Consider the following 21,082-nt stretch of genomic DNA (forward strand, 5'->3'; position numbering starts at 1 on the left):
TGGTCGGCGTGTAATCATTTTTTATATCTTCTGCCTTCATGTGACCTTTGGTGACCTTTGGTATTGGTGACCTTTGATGACCTGTGAGGTCAAACTTAAATATGACGTTTCAGTTGCCACATCTCAGTTCATGACAGGCTTTTTGTGTCCATACAATTAAAGTTTCCGCAAATTAGGTCAGGATACATCTCACAGGTTATGGCTCCGAATGGACTTCAAACCATGTAATTCAAAAACGATTAAACCATTTTGACCGTATACTTCCACAAGACACGCCGTCCTGATCGCTGACCACAGGCGGCGGAACGGGGAGGGCACCGGAGCACCGTGCCCCCCTTTGATTTTGGCATTTTAACATTAGCCCTAGGGGCGTTGCTTGGAAAGAATGGGACCAAAAGTCGGCAGTGCCCCCCTTAATTGAAGGCGTTCCACCGCTACTGTCGCTGACGGCTACGATGTAATACACGTATGAGACAAGGTAGAATAACTCTGGGTGTTCTACCCAAAAATATCAGCTTCTAATCCAAAAACATAAACTCCAAAGCGTCGATTCTTTCCATGCCTACCAACCATGTACCTACTATTCCATTTCTTCAGTGGGGATACGAGTACACGTCTTAAGTGTAAGAGGTTCCGATACAATGCACATTGCACATCATTTACGACTTTGCATTTTCGACCACGGGCGACTAGCCATGCGCTGATACGTGCATAGCTGATAAGTGACGAAGACCTTTCACTGCTCCTTGCACAGATCACTTGTGATCTGAGGTGATTGGCGTATGAATCTGAAGAACCTAATGAAGCAGAAGATTTTCATCCTGCATGGGCCGTATATGGTGGTAACCAGGACGCGGCGTCATATAAAAGAGTGTGCGTGCAGAGCTGAAGACGAGAACTAGGTCCGCCACCTAAGGTCCATAGCCCACCCAATGTGTCGGCCCCCAGGCAATGCCAGGAGTCAGTAAACGGATCTGCCTCGGAGTTGGCTGAGTCGTTTAGACTTGGCACCTTCCTAATTTCCAGCTTTAGCCAATGCCATTCGACTTCAGTTCAGCACCATTTGAGGGTTTGGACTGGGCATGTAGAGTGCAGCGTAAGGTCCGTTATCTTGCAAGGACGCTGCTGGCAGCGGCCATCACCAGGCACTAGTTCCATGACATGATATCTGCACCTGTCTCAAGTTAACAATATGTCAACAGTCTAAACAAAAGTCTGTATGTGGGTGTGGGTGTTTGTGGGAGAGGGGCAAAGCTACACTCATACAGCAGTCACCCAACGGCGCGGTGGTGTAAAGCTTGCGCCCCTCCCTCAGCCGTGTCTGCAACTCCGGGACTATAGGGGAGGTCGGCTAGCGAATTGGCAAAGGTCATGCATACCGGCATAGCTTCAGTGCTGTTTTCATCTCGTTAAAGATCTTCATGCCATATTTCCGTTACAATACGACACACGAGTTATATCGTCACATCCGTAACGGCTTTTAATGCCCCTCCCACCCAGATTGTGTCAATATTCATTGTTTACGTCCTGGGGTTCAGTCATTTCTTTTGCTGAATAAGACGACTCATTGAAAACTAAATGGTCCTAATGAGAAAGCTTCGATCACTGATTTGAGCCCTCTGACTACATAGCCAGTCGTTCTAAGAGTTACGGTCTTGTATATATGTAGGTACTAATGACGGTCTAAGCCACAGTGAGTGTAAATGAGCATATGCTGTTCATTGACCAAAATGATATTTTTGGTGCTCTCTTTTACCGCTGCACGTCGAATACCACTGCAACACAATCAGGCTTTGCGCATTTATATCCATTCATATGAAGTCATTTTTCCAAGTAAAATTAAAACTTCCAATGCAAGCTCGCGATCCCTAAAAGTGGTCTGATATCGTTATTTCTGTCACTGCTAGATCCAGAACGGAGCAAATAATGATAAAATCGACCCTAAACCGTTGGCATGGTAACTTTGTCCCAACATAAAATAATGTTAATTTGGTCGAATTTCCGCTAAAATTGACCTTTTCATTTTGAATACGTGACCTCTAGAAATAGTTTGGTTTCGTTATTTTTGGCACAGATGGAATCAGAATGGACCAAATAATGGGAAAATTGACTCCCACCTGTTAGCATGGTAACCTTGTTCCAAAATAAAATAGCATTAATTTGGTCGATTTTTCGCTAAAACTGGCATTTTCATTTTGAATTCGCGACCCCTAGAAATCGTTTAATTTCACTATTTTTGGCACAGATGGAATCAGAATAGACCAAATAATGGGAAAATCCACCCCCACCTAAAATTTGAAAAATTGACCCAAAAATGGGTACCCCTAATAAACAATCACGCAAATCATTCGCCGAAAATTTAGCATTATCTTGATGTTGATAGTGCTATCTGGATATGATCTGTACTGCTTCCGCTGTTCAACTACAGCTTCAATATGAAAACATTTGTCTATTTTCCTCGCGACGAACATGCGATGTATTGTATATTGCATATGCCATTAAGCATGATCGTGGAAGGCTGTCAACAGGGCATCCCGAATTAGCTGCTGCATAATATATCAAAGTCCGAAAGTCGTCCCTCAATCTCAGTATGCAACAACACTGAAAGCGTAATAGCTGCACTTTCTATATTCCGGACAGGCAGGTGCTCGTGCATGATTTAATTCTCGAAGATCACAGGCTCAGTTCCCTCGAAAGATTGTGTGCAGGTAGTAATTTCGATTATTATATTGCTAGCAAATACCCTTTTTATTCATAGCATGCTTTGAAAACCTTGCATATATAAGCATAATACAGGAAGTCCACCTCAACCCTTTTTTCTGAGCGTCCTGCCACGGTGGGCGGTGGGCCGCCTGGAAGCCCCTCCGGGACCGGTGCGCCGTCCGATCGGGTTCCCATCCTCACGCTCTGGCGTCCACCGACGCGACGCGACGGTCCCGACGGCGTCGACCCGTAGTGAGGTTCGTCGGAGTCGACGGCTGCAGTGTTGGCGTCGGCTCCGACGCGGAGGGACGTCCGACGGAGCCGGGAACGGTACTGGAGCGCGCCTGAAATCTAGTCTTCCCGATGGAGTCGAGACGATTGAGGATTCGGCTGCTGAACTGGTTTTAAGTGATATACTGACTGTGGATATTGCGGAGGCGTGAGTAATAGAGCTCAGTGAACAGCCACGTGGGGTTTGTCACGGCTTTGTCACGACAGCAAGACCGTGTCACGACTGCTAGAGTCGTGAACTGAATGACAGTGTGGTAGAGACTGGTCAGCCATGTCATTTAGTTTTCATACTATAGCGGAGTGACTGAAAAAAGTGTCGCGGTTAGCTCTGAAGCTAGCTGTGAGCGGAATCTAAGAAGAAGTTGACAACACTCAGCTGCACAAGATTCGAGGAGTCTGAATTGAAAGAAATCCGTCACCAGGACTTCTCCGGATTCCACGACCACTGATAGAGGTAAGAGCTAAGATAACAGGATCGCCTATAAATTGTGAATGGAGCTCGTATAGCAGCGCAACCTGACTTGTCACATGGCACCGCGCCTTCCGGCAGTCACATGAATATTATATAGGAAACACCGCGATACGAACCGGGCCACCACGACCGATCGTTATTTTTTCATGGTGCGGACTGGTGGCTGTGAGTTATTTTCGACCTAATGTCATCAACATGAATTGGGTGTGGAATGATGTATTTTGCGGCCGTTCTCACCACGCATGCTCCCACGCACGAGATTCTCATTTACACCGATCCCACTATCACAGCTCGTACTGCAATTACTCCATGCATCCATGGATTCGTCAAGCATGGTGCGAATAAGATCTGCGAGATTAATCATAGCCCGCCTCAGTGCCTTGTAATTTACATCAACACATATATAGATCAACTTTTTCCTTCTACATACTGGACGGAAACACAAGCGTTTTATTTTGCCCTCTCCCTTCCCTTGCCAGAGCAATAACAACAATAACAGTAAAATGATCATATTTTTGATAATAAAAGCAAGTTGAAATCTAACAAGCGATGCACCATTAAATTCGAGATGATGTACAAAATCGGGTTGACGCAAACACTGCACAGGCAGGCTATGAGGGCTGAATGATTCATTCATCTTCCGAATTCCTACCCTCCCCAATTTGCATCCTTGCATCCAGTTTCACGGCATTGTCTTGAATATTAATTTACCAGCTAAAACATACTTCCTTATGAAGTCAGCGCTTAAATAATTTACTTAGCGTTCACATTTTAGTGCTTTAGAACGCAACTAAGCAAAATAGAAAAATACCAATGAACGAATACGAGGGTTTGGAAACTACTTAGGCCCCTGATATCATACTTTAGAGGCAAACAAGTGCAGATTTATATAATACAACTTCCTTGAGATAAAAAAAGCAAACTAAGAAGTAAACGTGCGTCAGAAGATGACCTTGTATAACACTACAAATACAAGAACGTAGTTGCACTATGTAGTTTCATCGCGATGCAGTTACAATTACAAGAGCGATTCGCGTGATTCCTTCGCCATTATACCATTGAGGTGATTAGTGTAATAACATCTCTGTTCGAAACTGTCACAGTTACACCCTGTCGAGAGCGTCCATCCACTTTCGTCAGATATCGGAGTGTCAGTCGTTTCTGTAAGTGAACGGTGACTAGCCACCATAACGGGAAGGCTACCAAGTGCTCTCCAAACGCCGCGGGTGTCGGATGGAGCCCACGCTGCCACACCTAATCCAATTTCCACCCTCGGAAACCGGGGGCCGCTGCAGAAGTCGTTACGTCTCGGCTCTAAGGCCGACCGATTGCTCCGCACCACGAATGAGAGCCGGCGTTTCCGAGTGGGGGCGCCGATAGTCATCAGGTAATTCGGCAGGGGCGATTTAAGATTGGGTGATGGAGTGGAGCGCAATCGCCCACGAGCGGACGGAGAAGGGTCCGATTCGGGGCCGGCAGCCTGAGATCTCCGAGCTGGGCTGAGATCTCTGAGGCCTGGGAGTGAGTGAATGGTAAAATAGTTTAAAAGCTGGCTCCGGATGCAGACTGTTGTTTATCGAGCCAGATGAGAGCGAGAGATTTGATTCAAGCAGGTTTCCATAATTCATATAGCAGAAAGCTTCATCATAATAGGCTTCATTTTAGTGCAGGACTTTTTTACGACAAACGACTCGATTTCATCCTCGTTTACATCTTTTTATAAATCCAATCCAGCTATACAGGAGATGAGCAGTGTTGTGCGAGATGTGGTCGCCGGGCCAGCGACATTGTGAACGGGAAGGACTGAGGCTGGTGTTCGTGAGCTGACGGATCACCGCGATATGGGCATGTGGCTAGCACCAGCACAATGCCATACTGGGATATACATAAGTAAAGGTCTGATCGAGGTCTAAAAGGCCACTTTCTCGGGAAATGGTCTCATGGCACAAAGGCCAGCCAGCATAATAGATTTGCCAGATGGACTTTCCCTATCACACGACTTGATCAAGAATAAGTCACCAACTGTATTATTAAATACTTCAGTGCGACTTAATTCCTCACCTTTGGTACAAATTGGCAGGTGATAATTACGTCGAACGAATTATGTTCACGAATGCTGTTGTGGATCTAAGTCGGCTTCATTTGGAGCAGTCCTCGTATCTCTCTATATGTTGCAGTTGACAGTGATAGTTTCAGTACATTAGTACACACCACACATTGTGAGGATCACTTTGAGCCGGTCACGTTCGTGCTCCATGTGATAAGTCAAACTTAAACAGTTGCTTAAGACTTAAGTAAACAAAACAAACAAAGAAACAAATAAAATGACCATAGCGATATAAATAAAGTTTTGGTCGAGCTATTCCCCATGTTGAAGACAGGTCTTCAGAAAACGCCCCTAAAATTGCTTTTTCCCTTCGTCATCACTGGTCTGTTCACTGAATCACTTTTTCTCTAACGACTTTATTCTGTTTGGATTCATAGTTAATTTTGCCAATGCATAGTTACTCCAGCTAAGAATTATGTTCAAATTCGAGTTTATATATTTCTATTGATCTATGGTTCAGCTGCTAAACAACTGAACTAACATTTGCGACGCCCTGTTCAGTTTGTTCAATGTGGATATATTAGGGAACTGCTTGGCGACTGCGATGATATTTTTATTGAATCCGAAACAGTGTTTTGCTGAACTCTAATAATAATGGATGTCCCACTAGTGCGAGGGTTGACTGTGTCACCAGATAAATCACCCTGCAGCTGCGTTTTCCAGCATTTAACGATGATTTAATGCGGAAGCATTTAATCACGACGTCTTATAACTGGCAAGCAGTCGACGATAATTTTCATGGGCGCAATTTCGAAGTGCAGTGTGACAATGTGAAGCAGCGTCCTGTTAGCAATGCTGGGCTTCGTGTGCTGTGCAATGTGCACTCGATGGCAAAATGAATACAGAAGTTGGAATAAGTAAGCATTCTCCATCTATGCGCTGTTCATCGTAAGTAATGAACTTGCAGTTGCATACTATCGTCAAATATACAGGAAATGAACGTCTGTTTCGTGGCGCGGTAATACCGTCCCAGCTGTCCGTTGGAGCCGGTGTGAACACTCTGAGCTGAAGCCGGTGGTATATACCATCAGGGCTGGAGCCGGAGTATTGTCAGCTCTGTCACAGATGGGTGACGACTCTGTCCGACCCAGACTCGTCCGCTGCTCGCGCGGCGCGGTTGTCCGAGTCGATGCTGGTGCGTGCTGATCGTGCCCTATACCCGCCCCACCTGTGGTCGATGATCGATGCCCGTCTGTGAGTCTGGACGGCGACGGCCAGGTGCCACACGCCCTCCTGGGACAGGCGCCTTTGACTACGGGACCAGGAGGATGAGGAGGTCATGCATTTGGTGACTGTGAGTGGGGCCTGGCGAGTGGAGGCAGATCTTTTCAAGCATTTGTGTTCTATATACGGTGTCAAATGACAATGTTGTCTAGGGATGGCTGCACTTGCTATTTTCGTTGGGATAGTTGATTTTGAAAGCGCTCAATCAGACCGGTATTAAAATAAAAATGGATGTTAATGTTGCCAGATATCTAATTTCCGTAAAACACTAAAAAAAAGTTGAAAGGCATTTGTAAAAATTACAACTGCGTATGGGCATGTTTGATTTGTAAACAAACCTGAGAACACAGGTACTTACGTTGAAAAACTGTGATATCGAATAAAACCAAATGTTATCGTATCAGTTACCATTACACTATGCAACAGGCATTTTGTTCCTGAGTAACGACCGATTTTTTTGGACTCATTGGGTCCCATTATAACCGAAATGGGCATTTGTTTTGATCTGAAAATGCTTTTCCGGTTTTCAGAGACGATTTTCGATTTTTGGCCCCGAAATTCGGTTTTTGGCCCACTGTGTCCGGTGTAATTGAGTAATCGACTCGCGGTAACTTTCATCGCCCTTCCTATGCCACAAGCTTTCGAATGATATCCGGTTTTGCATATTTGCGTGTAAAAATAACGTCATAAATCTATGTTAAAGTAAGAAAATATTGAAATTTTGTAAAAATTTGACCTTTTTTCGATTTGATTTCAAAATAGAGAAAACACTAAAGACCCTATCCAAATTCGGAGCCCAGTTCCTTGAAGAGCATTCAATTTCCGTTCGGAAGGTACTATTTAAGTGCATTTTATCGGTTTACTGTGGCGTCCAGATTGAGTCACTTGAAAAACGGGCCCCCAGCCATTTCCATGACAATATGTGTTCAGTGCATGAAGAATCATTCTAACAAATGGAGGTACAGATCAAGATTCTGAGCGACAGGACTGCTCAAAAGTAAGTTCCTGCGTAAGACCCGAGGTCACAAGGGGTCAACAACATGACCTCAGTTGACCCCTCGTTGATCCTATGGCGTTAACATACGTTATCAGGTTAATGCTATGTGATATGACTTAGGATATGTGTTTAGGTTAACTCAATCTGGACGCCACAGGAATCCGATAAAATGCACTAAAAAGGTACCTTCCGAACGGAAATTGAATGCTCTTCAAGGAACTGGGCTCAAAATTTGGATAGGGCCCTTAGTTTTTCCTCTATTTTGAAATGAAATCGAAAAAAAATGTCAAATTTTTACAAAATCTCAACATTTTCTTACTTTAACATAGATTTATCATTATGACGTTATTTTTGCACGCAAATATGCAAAACCAGATATTATTCGAAAGCTTGTGGCATAGGAAAGGCGATGAAAGTTACCGCGAGTCGATTACTCAATTACATCGGACACGGTGGGCCAAAAACCGAATTTCGGGGCCTAAAATCGAAAATCGTCTCTGAAAACCGGAAAAGCATTTTCAGATCAAAACTAATGCCCATTTCGGTTATAATAGGACCCAATGAATAAGAAAAATTCGGTCGCTTTCCAGGAACAGAAATTGTTTCATTTTTTGTTGCATAGTGTTATGGACGGATCCAGAATGGTGGTCTCGGACGCTGCCGAGGGAGGGGGTATGCTATTTTTCTTTTGTTATGCACTATTGAGCAGCTAATGACACACTTGTTCTTATAAAAAATGCTTATATTTCTTTCCATCATAGAACAGCTGCAAATTTCCATCGATTTCGGGCGCTGCTGGGGGCTTTTGTCCCGAATGCCCCTTGGATCCGCCAGTGTCATGAATTGCTTACCTTAGTATCATGCACGCATAGTTGCTTGTTACAATTTGTTAGAATCTAGGCAGCCGGCTGTTTGTAAAAGTATTGCCAAGGTTATTGATAGTGATTTCAATAACGCTGATAAGATCATCTCATCTTTTAATCAAACAGAAAGACAGAGGCTTTCTGCTAAACTGGGTATGCGACAAACACTGCTCGTATGTCAGCCGAAGAACTTTGAGGCGCTTACACCCCTAGGACGCCAAAGTCAAACTTGGAGTCTGTCGCAAATTGCTTCCAGTCGACTGCGTGCGTCGGAGTTTGGGGCTCGCTGGAAGAGAGCCGTCAGTGCTATTATCTGTAGCCGGTGTGGCCGCCTCGGGCACTGCCAGTGACGCCAACAAAGCGTTTCCGACATTGCCGACAGTGCAGAGCCTACAGGGCAGTTGTCCCTCCCCTTGTGCAAGCCTTGGATTGCCGTCTGAGGTCTGTTGGGTTGTCTGAGGGACCCTAGAATGTGACTTTTTGGCGCGATTGCTGCGTTCGTCGCTGGTATCAACACGCAGTCAAGTGGGGTCACATGCCATACATGGGCTAAACACGTTGAGTAAATATTTTCTTTTGTAAAGAGATAGTTACAGCTTGCAGAAGGCACCTTGCAGAAGACTTTTGTTACGCATTGTTATCTACTGCAGATTGTGATGTTTGTGGTTTCGTGATAATATAGTCTCGCGTTGTGTATATTTAGTCATTTAAGTTAGTCATTGATCTTACGGTAGTAGGTTTCACAAACCTTAAATCAATCATGAATCATAAATGCAAATCTTAGCTTTATATTCTTCGGTTCTTTGATTCACACTCAATTCACAACATTTCATTGCCAAGTTCCCCCATTTCCTCCTCATCTTCGACTTCCTCATTTTTGACTTAAGTCTTTTTTTCTTGCGGAGGACGGCTCGCGCTATAGAGGCAAGAGTACCGCTAAATGCTCGTAAACATTCTCCCCCACCTTGACCTTCTGCACCATGAAGGTCAATATACACAATGAATAGGCACAGTTGCAACTTGCAAGTTCACTCGATCACACCGCATTGCAGTTCGATAGTGTCGACGCCACAGTATGTTTAAGCCGTCCGTTTCACGGGCAGCCTTACGCCGGGGCAGATTCTAGATGCACCAGCTTCACCACGAGTCTGGTGTAGACCTTCCCTTTGCATTGGACATCTACCACCCTCACATGTCCATCAGCTCCAGGGTGCACCTTGATCACTCTGGCCAGCGGCCACTGACCCCTGGTGACCGATGACTCTGCCATCAGTACCACGTCCCCTACTGCCAGGTCTTCATGGGACGTCCTCCACTTTGTACGAGCTTGTAGCGAAAGCACATATTCTCGCTGCTATCTTTTCCAAAACGCTGCGACCAACTGTTGAACCAGACGCCACCTCTTCAAGTGACCTCTCGCGCCCTCGAGCCCGGCATCCGCTTGCAGCTGAATATGTCCCACCAAGAAGTGTGCAGGAGTCAGAGGCGGCTGATCAGTCGGGTCGGCTGACAGCGGAGTCAGCGGACGCGAGTTCAGAAGAGCCTCAGCGCGACATAAGGCGGACTGTAGCTCTTCATCGGTGATGCTTGTGGTCCGCAGAGTGCTGTACATAGCACGTTTCACGGACTTGATGAGGGATTCATAAACTCCTCCAAAATGAGGCGCAGCGGGAGGGTTGAAGTGCCAGCGGATACCTCTCGTGACTCCTTGCTTGTGGATTTTACGCCTGTCCAGAGCATCTGACGTTTTCTTCAGCTCTTTTTCGGCACTGACAAAGTTCCGGCCATTGTCACTCCAGATGTCCTCAGGAACACCCCTTCTTGAGGTGAATCTGTCCAAGGTGCACAAAAACGAGTCGGTGTCTAAACCATACGCCATTTCCAGGTGCACTGCTCTAGTTTGAAAACAGGTGAAAAGACAGATGTATCGCTTTGTCTTCACTCTTCCTCTTTCGTTTTTTGTTTCCACTGGCCCAGCGAAGTCTACACCGCAGTGGGAAAATGCTCTGTACGTCGGCTTCAGCTGCTCTTTCTTCATCGGGGCCATTATTTGCGCTCCAGTCTTCTCGCGCCTTCGTTTGCACTCAGGACACGTCCGAATGCATCTCTTGATTTCTTCTCTTGCGCTGACCAACCAAAATGTCTGCCTCAGCTCGGCCAAATTGTGTTCTACCCCGAGCTCGTGGTCGAACTTATCGTGGATATGCCGCACGATGAGCGCAGACACTGCATGCCTCTTCGGGAGAACGTAGGGATGTCTTGTGTTGTACGGTAGATCTGCATGGCCTATTCTGCCTCCCACTCGTATGAGACCATTTTCGTCTATGAACGGGTTCAATCTTTGTAGGCGGCTTTCTTTTCCTCTTCCATCTCGCCGTTTCTTAGCGCGCCCTTGCGTGGTTTCTTCGTTCCTGTGGATTTCGAGCCAGCGACGTTCATCCTCGAAAGCATCTGTCTGTGCTAAACGCACCCAAAATACTTCAGCTGCGGTCACTTCTTCAACAGTCAGCTCGAACGCGCTGGAAAGGCTGCTTTGTCCTCCACGTTTTCTGTTGTTCTTCTTCGGCCTGCACTGTTTTTCTGCTTCGAACTTGTGCCGATCCTTTCCTTTTTTCACCCTTTCTCTCAGAATTTGAATGAATCTTTTGATCCATGCTGTCACTCTGACCAGTCTTGTCCAGCTGGAATATCGTTCTGGGCGCAATCGATCCAGCGAGCCTGGTATTGAGCTGCTTGAGGCGAGCGTCTTTTGCTGCTGACGCTCAGAACAGAACTCAGAACTATCGAAGTCCATTCTCGCGAGGACTGGCTGGGGCGGCCAGTCTCCAGTGATAAGGAAGGCCGGGCCCTCCCACCACACTGCTTCGGACATCAGCACGTCCGCTGTGCACCCTCTGGATGCCAGGTCAGCAGGATTGGATGCTCCAGGCACGTGTCGCCACTGGGACGCATCCGTGTCGCTCCGGATCTCAGTAATACGGTTCGCCACGAAAGTCTTAAACCTTCTGGTTTCGCTGCTTATCCAGCACAGGACGTCCGTTGAGTCGGTCCAAAAGGTGACGTTCTTCAGAGGTATCTCCAGAGCTGTACATGTCTTTTTAGCCAGCCGAAGGCCCATAACCGCGCCAATCAGCTCAAGTCGAGGAATGGTTTGCGTTTTCTTCCGCGGAGCTACCCTTGCTTTTGCCATGACAAGTCTGGAAATAATCTGGTTCTTCGTCGTCGTGACCATGTAACACACAGCTCCATAGGCTTTCTCTGAAGCATCCGTGAAGACGTGAAGTCGACTTTCTTTCACCGGACTACCGGGTCCAGCGTCGTGCAAACATCTTGGCATGCACGCCAGACTGAAGTGCACGAGGGTTTTACACCAGTTCATCCACTGACGCCGTATTGTACCGGTGATCTCTTCATCCCACGTCAGCTTCAGATCCCATGTTGACTGAAAAAGAATCTTTGCGACTATGACAAATGGCACCAAAAATCCGAGGGGATCGAAAACTGAGGCGAGCTTCTTCAGACATGATCGTTTTGAGCACGTCTGGTTCGGTTGTGTATCGTCCGCTACACTGACGGAGAACACATCTGACTCAGCATTCCACACAACACCCAGCGTCTTGACGCTAGGTAGCTCGTCCTGTTGGAGGTGTACGTGGGCACCAGGTGCTCTCTGGTCCTCTGGGATGGCTTTGAGTACGGACTTGCTATTTGTCAGCCACTTTCTCATCGTCATTCCGGCACCTTGCATGAGTTCATTGAGTTCGCGCTGCGCTTCCAAAGCGATATCTTCGTCTGTAAATGACGCCAATGCATCATCCATATATACGTTGTCCAAGATCACTCGGGAGGCGATCGGGTACTGTTCTTCATTTTTCTTGGCGTGCTCTCTCATGACGTACTGGGTGCAGAACGGGGCCGCCGCGTTCCCGAACAGCCAGCGTTGTGCTTCGAAGATGTCTGGATGCCGGCTGACGTCGAAGTTTCTCCACAGGACGCGGTGGTACTGACGATCTTCGGGCGGGAGCTCTACTTGTAGAAACATTTCAGCTACGTCTCCCACAAGAGCCACCGAATGTTGTCTGAAGCGTAGCAGGATCTCTGTGAGGTCCGTGTACAGAGAGGGTCCTGGATATATCTCTGAGTTCAGACTTTTCCCCTGGTTCGTCGCAGCCGCGTCATAGACGATACGGAGTTTCGTGGTTGATTTATCTTCTCTCACTAGTGGAAAGTGAGGCAGAAACCAACCGCCGCCACCGCCAGCCATCCACTCTTCGTAGCTGTATTTCTTCATGTAGCCCTTTCTCTCATAGTCCTCAAGTATTTGGTTGTATCTTTCGGCAAGGTCACCACCCTTTTTCTTCAGCGAGTTTTCGGTTTTCTCAAGCCGCGAGGCGGCTGTTTCATAGTTGCAGTGCAGAGCTGGCCTCCCTCTTCTCCACGGTACTCCGATCTGGTAGCGTCCGTCGGAAAACTGCAGACTGGCAGCTGCCTTTTCTTCTGCCATCCTATCTTCGTGTGATGTCGGCGTGCCGTCTTCGTTGTTGTCACCCATCCAGTCTATATCTGACATTTTGTCAAATGCCTGAATGATGTCTTCTTTGTCCAGCTGTGCAACTTTCGTCCTTAGTGTGCGAGCAAAGTTGGAGATGTTGTTGCCATTTTCTTCTGCATGTCTCATCGGTCCGAACGCCACCCAACCGAGAGGCGTCTTTAGAGCTGCTGGTTCGCCATCTCTACCTTTCCTCGTTTCTTCTGGAACGAACAGACTCAGAGTTTGCGGACTGACTCCTATTAGCATGTCCACACCCTGCCTTCTGGACACATTTGGGAAACTTATATCGCTCAGGTGAGGCCACTTCGTTTTTAGAGCTGCCCAATCAAAGACTTCAGACGTGCTTGCCAGATCTTTCGTAATGGGTGCGGTTATGTCTGCTTTGAACCGGCCATCGGTGCCTTGTATGGACACATTCGTCTTCTTCATGTTCACTGGTTCCTGACCACGAACGGTCGTCAGGTTGAGCACGCACTCCTCACCAGTCACACCAATTTCAGCGGCCGCTGCTTCACTCACGTATGATGCATCCGAGCATGGGTCAAGCAATGCATTTACCACCAGGCTGTGCTTTCCTGCTTGCAGCACCACTGGCACTGTCTGGAAAACCACGGACTGCGTCGGGGATGATGTTGCCAGGGCTCGATTGCTGTGGGAAGTTTCTCTGGGCCCGGCTCCTCGCTGGGGAGAGTTGATGACAGGATCAATCGCTTCTTCTTGTTTGGTGGTGTCTCGGTAAGCTGCGTGCAACAAAGAGTGGTGGTTTCCTCTGCAGTCGCCCACTTCGCAGTTCTTAGATGCGGTGCAAGCTCGAGACATGTGCCGTTGTCCTAAACACCGGTAACAGAGACCTTTTTCTCTGCAGACGGCCAGCCTCTGAGGTAAGTTCATGGCATAGAACGTCTGACACTTCTCATGAGTATGCTGGCCACCACATACAGCACACAACAGCTCTGCTCCTCTCGCCTGATATGTTGCTGCTCGTCTTTGGGGAGCTCCAGCTCTTGGCGGTCGTCTTCCTCTCGTCTCAGATGCTTTCAACGTTTTAACTTCATCCGATAAGAATTTTCTCAAGTCGTCCAGGGCCCGTATTCACGTCGGAATTTTTCGTAAGATTTATCTTACGATCGCTCTTTGTCGTACGATAATTTGGTATTCACGTTGACATCGCAGACACTTAAGATTTATCTTACGATCAAAATTTTGGTCGTAGACATTTGTCGTACGAACGATCGTAAGTGCGATTCACGTCGGGACATCTTAAGTCCAATCTTCCGATAATCGTACGATCATAATGTTGAAGGTATTGTGAACTTACGACTACTCCCAGAGCAGTCTTAAGTGCGGGATCACCTTTGTATGCTATTAATTTGGGTTCTCTTTAAGAGTTCCAACACAATAGATTGGTTTTGAGTTATGTTATGTCATTTTATGAGCCAACGGTTAACTTTTCAATCTTCGATTTATCTAGATTCTTGATACTGTATTTTTAATGGAAGATATTTTCAGGCATGAAAATATATTCCTTAAAAACACTGTATAGCACCGTACGCCATATTTTAAATACACGTGCGTCGAGTTTAAAAGGAATTATATTTCACATTAACACAATCGAGTAGCACACGTGTAGTCAGCCAGTCAGTCAGTCAGTCAGTCAGTCAGTCAGTCAGTCAGTCAGTCAGTCAGTCAGTTCGTCTCACTGTTAGGGAAGTTGCTAGAGCGGCCAAACACCTTGCACTCTTCAAGAGCCAGCAGCCGCTCTTGCACCGACACACTTCTCTGCTGAGTGGCCACCAGCTCCTTGAGCGACGCCAAGATTCCCTGCTGTGTCTTCAGCATCTCTGCTGCCACAGACTCCTCAGCTGCCGCATGTCGTCTTTTTTTGAGTGGTCGCGCCTGCTCACCGTAGTGAAGCCCATCGCTGGTGCCCGGTTGGGCATGGTCACCTTCTCCTGCGTTGCAGTGGTCTGAGAGATCCTGCGCGGTGTCGATGCCGCCGACCACTCCGTCCACGGCCTCCTCTCCAACGATGCTTATGATCTTATGGTGCAGGTCTTCCGGCGCTGTTGGTGGGGGCCCGCCGCCAGTTTTACCCGACTCTCGCCGGAACCGTGCCACTTCTTTTTTTGCAGCATATTTCATGTCTGTCCACTTCTTTTTTATTTCCTCTACCGACCTGGAAGTCTGGAACAAAGCAGCTAGCTCGGTCTGAATCAATCGCCAGTTTTCTTCTTTTTGGTTTTTGGACTGACCTGGGCCGCTGAATTTCTTGAAAACTTCTGGGTGACCAGCGATGATATCAACGAGAGCAGCCTGTTCTTGATTGGAAAAGTTTGGCCTGCGCTTAGACGTCATGGTGATCTCGGTCTCTAATTATTATGTGAAAAAGTGGGACGTTTTAGAATATTAGATAACAAAAGGACAATGCAATGCTTGCTAAAAATGCAAGCAACAATGCAAACCCTGAGCCGCTGAGAATGTATGAATTTTTGCATCTCGAGATGGAGCACGAGCCTCGTAAAAATATTGACCTCCTTGACATAGAAAAGGCTAATTTGGAAGGTCAGCAACAACCGTCAGCAAACACTGATATGATTTTCTTCCGTTTTTTTAGGTCACCTTCACCCTTCGGCCCTCAACAAACGTTTTCATTACTCCCGAGTCCCGATGCATATAGGCGATCATCATCGCACGTTTCAGGTGCAAAATAAAGAGTTGTCAGTTTATTTCCCATGTTGTGGTAACTCGGCAAATACTGAACCGATTCACTGAAACTCGGCATATAGGTTGGCACCTACCGTCACACAACGCATTTGCATGTGTCAAGGTTGGGGTGCTGCTGCAAAAATCGCGACGACGAAACTTTCATCGACGAAACTTTCACGAAACTTTCACGAAACCGATCGCGCCGAAACTTTCAGTATCTACTCTCGCATTGATAAATTTTACACCTACCCTGAAAATTTCATGACCCTGACCCAAATGACCTTTGATCTTTTCCGAGACCATGTTTGGCCGGAATCGCGATTCGGCTTATGTCGGCTCGCATTAGCCGCGCGTTTGCAAGCTTTTCGTGGTTTCAAATGTTCAAACATGTGATTTGATGTTGCCCCCATGCATTAGGGTGGGTGTCAAGGTCACCTGAAGGTCAGGTCAGGTCATTGACTTTTGGTGACCTCGGTTCATTTTTACGAGTTTTACATGTTTCTAGGCTAGTTTTTTTTTTAGCTGAATTCGAATTTAGCAACCATTTGAACATTTACGAAGTAGTTTTGGTGCCTTCGTAACATGTTACGAAACTGTCAGAGGCGGTTGACACGTATTACGAATACCCGCCACGACCCCTACCGGTTGACCTGACCTGACCTGACCCGACCTGGTCTAAATGCTTAAAGACATCATCTCTGATCAAAACTAACACGATATTCGTGATCAGCACCCCGGAAAACCCCTTAGCAGCCACACTTTACGACTTTCTAACAGGTCCCGATATTCCCGATTTTGGGGTCATTGACCTGACCTGGAAGGTCACCCGATGACCTAGGACCTTCAAATTGCGTATCATTGGCTTCCTTTCGTGACGGGCAACACGCTCGTTTTTTCCGCGAAGCTCTAGCTTCATCACGGGCCAAACGCGAGGGGGGTCGTACCCCCCCCCCCCCTTGTGCCGTCGAAGGACTCAAAATGGCCTGTGCCGGGGAGGGTTAAATCAATTTATAAGATCACATGTCAAGATGTCAATCACTTTTGAAACACGGCTAGCCAACAGCAATAGCGTTAACTTTGTCATTGCTTCACAATATTCTCAACTATAACAGCTCAGAGAACATGTACGCGCAGGGGCCAGGGCGCAGCACACGGACACTCGAACACACTGCATGTCGTCAAGCCTCGTGATCTTCCTCCTCCTCTACCGGCCGTTAACCAGCGCCACCAGGCGATCGCGCAGCGCGGAGCCCTGTCGCAGCAGGGCCGCCCGGTCGGCATCCCCGGCGTTCGGGTCGACCTCGGGCTGGGGCGGCTCGGGCTCTCCCTCTGGTTGTGGCCGCTCGTCGGGTTCTGGCAGATTGGCCAGCAGACACAGATTGTGGAGGATGCAGCACGTCACCACCATCTGGCATGCCTTCACAGGCGCATACTGCAAGACGCCGCCGGACTGATCCAAACACCTGAAAGGGGTAGACGTAAAATATAAAAAGTATTAAAATATCATGATGAAATCAACCAGAACATGGGATCGTCTACACCGTTATGACAACACGTTATTAACAACACCGTTATTACAGACGTTCAATGACATGCTACACCTCTGCATTTTCAGCTTATTCATTGCTCATGAGGCAATTAGGTATCAAATATGTTAGGGTGGTATCACTTCCGGTTCCCCAGCCAGGAAATGACTTAATCAAGTATAATGCAATAAAAGATGCCATTCACCTACCTGTAGCGCGCCTTCAGTATGCCGAAGCACCGTTCTACAACAGAACGGCACTGTGTGTGTTTCTTGTTGAAGGCTTGCTTGTCCGGCGTCATGCGTTCTCGATGTCGTTCGTCGAAGGGGACGATCAGCCAGGAGCGAAGTGGGTATCCGCTGTCTCCTAGCAGATACCCCAGACGGCCGTGGGATGACGCCAGCATTCGGCCCAGTGCACTTTGTTCGAAAACAAAAGCGTCGTGACTGGCACCCGGAAACTTGGCGACGACGTTTGTGATGAGCATGTTGCTGTCGCACACTCCTTGCACGTTGATGCTGTGCCTCTGGTGACGATTCACGTAGAGGTGTTCATTCACGACGGGAGCCTTGATGTTAACATGTGTGCCGTCCACGCAGCCTAGCACGTTTGGGAGGCCAAACTTGTCCCTGAACTGGCGCTCTGTGTCAGCGATTTCTTGCTCAGTTCCAGGGAAATGAATGACATTGGGATAGGCAGCAAGTACAGCCTCACAAAACCGCTGGAGGACGCGGCTGACGGAGGGCTGACTGACGTCCACAGTGTCGCCGGATGGACGCTGAAAATTGCCCTCCGCCAGGACACGCAGCGCGCATGCCACTTGCACATCTGGTGATATGTTACGACCTCGGCTGCTCCTTGCCATACTATCACGAACTTGTAATGTCAGTTCAAGTAGCATGTGTCTTGGCATTCGATACCTTTTGATGAGGTAAAGGTCTGGCTGATCGAAAACTCTCCCAACTCTCTGGATAGGCCGCTGGGGATTGTCGTACACATCTCGTGCGTCGGGATCGAGCACTGCTAACAATTCCATTACCCAGGGCTTGTGTACTAGATACTTATTATTTTTATCCAAATAACATGCTACGTAAAAACCAAACGTCTCAAGACACAAAGCTGGGATATCATTCGGCTTCTCTCTGGCCTGCACTCCCTTGCACACCTTACCAAAGCCCTAGGACCCAAGGCCATATGGACCCTTGTATGGACCTAAACTTAATCGTTAGTTGATCGTCGTGCGTGCAACAATGAGATGCTTTTCCTAAAATAATCGCGTGTTTTATCTATCGATAGTCTTTACCTAAAATGAACTTCGCCTGACACATCACTTTCTATATCAATTAGTGTTTGGGTGTAAAAGATCAAAATCAATTATTTGTTTTCGAAATATGATCAAAAAGTTAAGTTTAACAAACTTTTACCCACATTGTCGTTTGCAATGGATTCTCGGCCACGTAAATAAATGTAGTTGAGTGTATTCGGTGCTTCCCTCGCAGCCATTCCAACCACACTGCCGGTCCTCTCGTGGGACTCGGCGCCGCCGCCACTGGCGTACCACGACGGCCCTCTCCTGACCTGACCTTGACCTGACCTCCACCAGAAAGTGACCTGAGCCGTACCTGATGGTCTTATAACCAACACCATTGAGTTGGAAATGAAAAATTGATCATAAAACACGCATCGCACAACCTTAGTAAAGTTGGGTTCATGTGGTGACCCTTGGTGACCTGACCTGTGACCTGACCTGGTATGACCAGTGACCTCTAATAGCAACATATGTACTAGACAACTGACGCCCTATCGCTGATTTTCGACAAAATGCGTTTTACTCGGTGTTATAGCGCTTTCCCTAGAAGACCCGTGAACGGTGAAACATTTTACCTTTGACCTGACCTGTGACGTCATCGGTGACCCCGACGTCAATGAAATTTGGTTTCCCTCGACAAATCTGACAGAGCTATCGAATGCCATTTGAATTTTCCGGATCCCGTCCAGTAGTTTCAGAGATACGGGGCACCATTGTTTTTCGTCCTAGGTAACGAACGAGATTCTCCTTTGCTTTTACCGGCAGTTTCTCCATCATGACTGGGCACTATTCACATTCCTTTCATATTCACTGGCATGGACTTCCAGAGCCTCCAGTTCTCTAACATGAGCCTCCAGCTCAGTGCGGAATTCTTCGAGATCGCAGCATGAGTAGGCACCGCACTTCAGGTCCACAAAGGCTAGCATGTGGGCATCAATGATGACGTCTGTGTTTCCATATTTTTCCAGAAGAATATCTACTGCCACAGGATAGTTGTCTGCTGCCACTCTGAGCCCGGTTATGGTCTTCAATGCCGCTCCTTTTAGTTGTGCTCTCAAGTACTGGAACTTCTCTGCGTTGGTTATGTCGTGTCTGTCGTGGACAGCAGATTTAAAAAGGTCCCAGAAGGTGTAGAAATCCATGACATCACCCGAGAATGTTGGAAGCTCCAGCTTTGGCAAATTACTTAGCTGGCGAGGTTGTGTTTCTTTGTTGGGGTTGGTGTTCGTAGGCGGCTGGGGGCTGCTATCGAAACTGGGTTCGCATGCTTTTTTAACTTGCAGCAGCACAAAGTCGTATCGTGCTATACACTCGCCAGCGTCTTGGATCTCTTCAAGTAAATCATCTTCAGCTGCCAACCCCTCGATCTCGTCGTCCAACGTCTTGATTTTTTCTCTCTGTTGCTCTAAACTGGCTGCCTTGACGAGCAGGGTGTCCCTGTCCAGCGACGCCTCACTTAAAAGGCCATCGATATCATCAATAATTCTCTGGCAGTAGGCTCGATGTCCTTGGCGGACTCTCTTCTTTCTTCGGGAAGTATCAGCATTCATTGTGCGCTATTACGTTAATGACTCTTACGTTAATTTGAACTCAATATTAACTAAATATTGAACCCCGCATCTGGGTCACTGGTACCAAATGGTTTCGTGATAATATAGTCTCGCGTTGTGTATATTTAGTCATTTAACTTAGTCATTGATCTTACGGTAGTAGGTTTCACAAATCTTAAATCAATCATGAATCATAAATGCAAATCTTAGCTTTATATTCTTCGGTTCTTTGATTCACACTCAATTCACAACATTTCATTGCCAAGTTCCCCCATTTCCTCCTCATCTTCGACTTCCTCATTTTTGACTTAAGTCTTTTTTTCTTGCGGAGGACGGCTCGCGCTATAGAGGCAAGAGTACCGCTAAATGCTCGTAAACATTTTGCATCAGATGGTGTGCAGCGGTGCTTGTGAAAAAAATGGTGAAAGTTGAGAAAACATTACCGTTTTCTTTGACAGATTCTTACCTCTGAAATTCAGAAGCCATTTCTCCTCTCGAATGGCGGAGCAAAAGGCTTAAATACCATTAATTGCATAAAAGTAGGCAGTGTGTGTGACTGTGTACGTATGAATGTTTCAAACTCATGCCTAGAAGGTAGATACATTTCATGAATCTTATGTGAACAACATTTCTTGGGATTCACAACACTGTAATGATATTTGCATGCATCATATTTGTTCATGTGAGTGGAATTAGCGGAACTGTAGCGCTGCTCAGCAAGCCTGAAACCTAGCTCGAAGCTCATTAGCGTTGCTTTATTGCAAATACAAGATTGGAGCTTC

The 21,082-nt window shown here is 47.0% G+C and overlaps 2 protein-coding genes across 2 annotated transcripts in view; one reads left to right on the top strand and one right to left on the bottom strand.

Annotated features, from left to right (window-relative positions):
* Positions 1-2,982: 2,982 nt before the first annotated feature.
* LOC122377298 (toll-like receptor 6) overlaps positions 2,983-21,082 on the top strand; it is a 39,309-nt gene continuing 21,209 nt past the window's right edge. Inside the window, exon 1 of the mRNA XM_043357251.1 lies at positions 2,983-3,448. The gene's annotated coding sequence lies outside the window, so the exon portion shown is untranslated. The remainder of the gene's footprint in view (positions 3,449-21,082) is intronic.
* Positions 16,902-18,674, bottom strand: LOC122377310 (putative nuclease HARBI1). Its single transcript, XM_043357252.1, has 2 exons — positions 17,651-18,674; positions 16,902-17,378 (listed from the first exon to the last, which is right to left on the bottom strand). The coding sequence occupies exons 1-2, from the start codon at positions 18,475-18,477 to the stop codon at positions 17,120-17,122; spliced, it is 1,086 nt and encodes a 361-aa protein (XP_043213187.1). The 5' UTR covers positions 18,478-18,674; the 3' UTR covers positions 16,902-17,119.

The sequence above is a fragment of the Amphibalanus amphitrite genome, unplaced genomic scaffold, assembly GCF_019059575.1.
Source record: "Amphibalanus amphitrite isolate SeventyFive unplaced genomic scaffold, NRLGWU_Aamphi_draft 000043F_arrow, whole genome shotgun sequence".
In the NCBI taxonomy this organism is placed as follows: domain Eukaryota; kingdom Metazoa; phylum Arthropoda; class Thecostraca; order Balanomorpha; family Balanidae; genus Amphibalanus; species Amphibalanus amphitrite.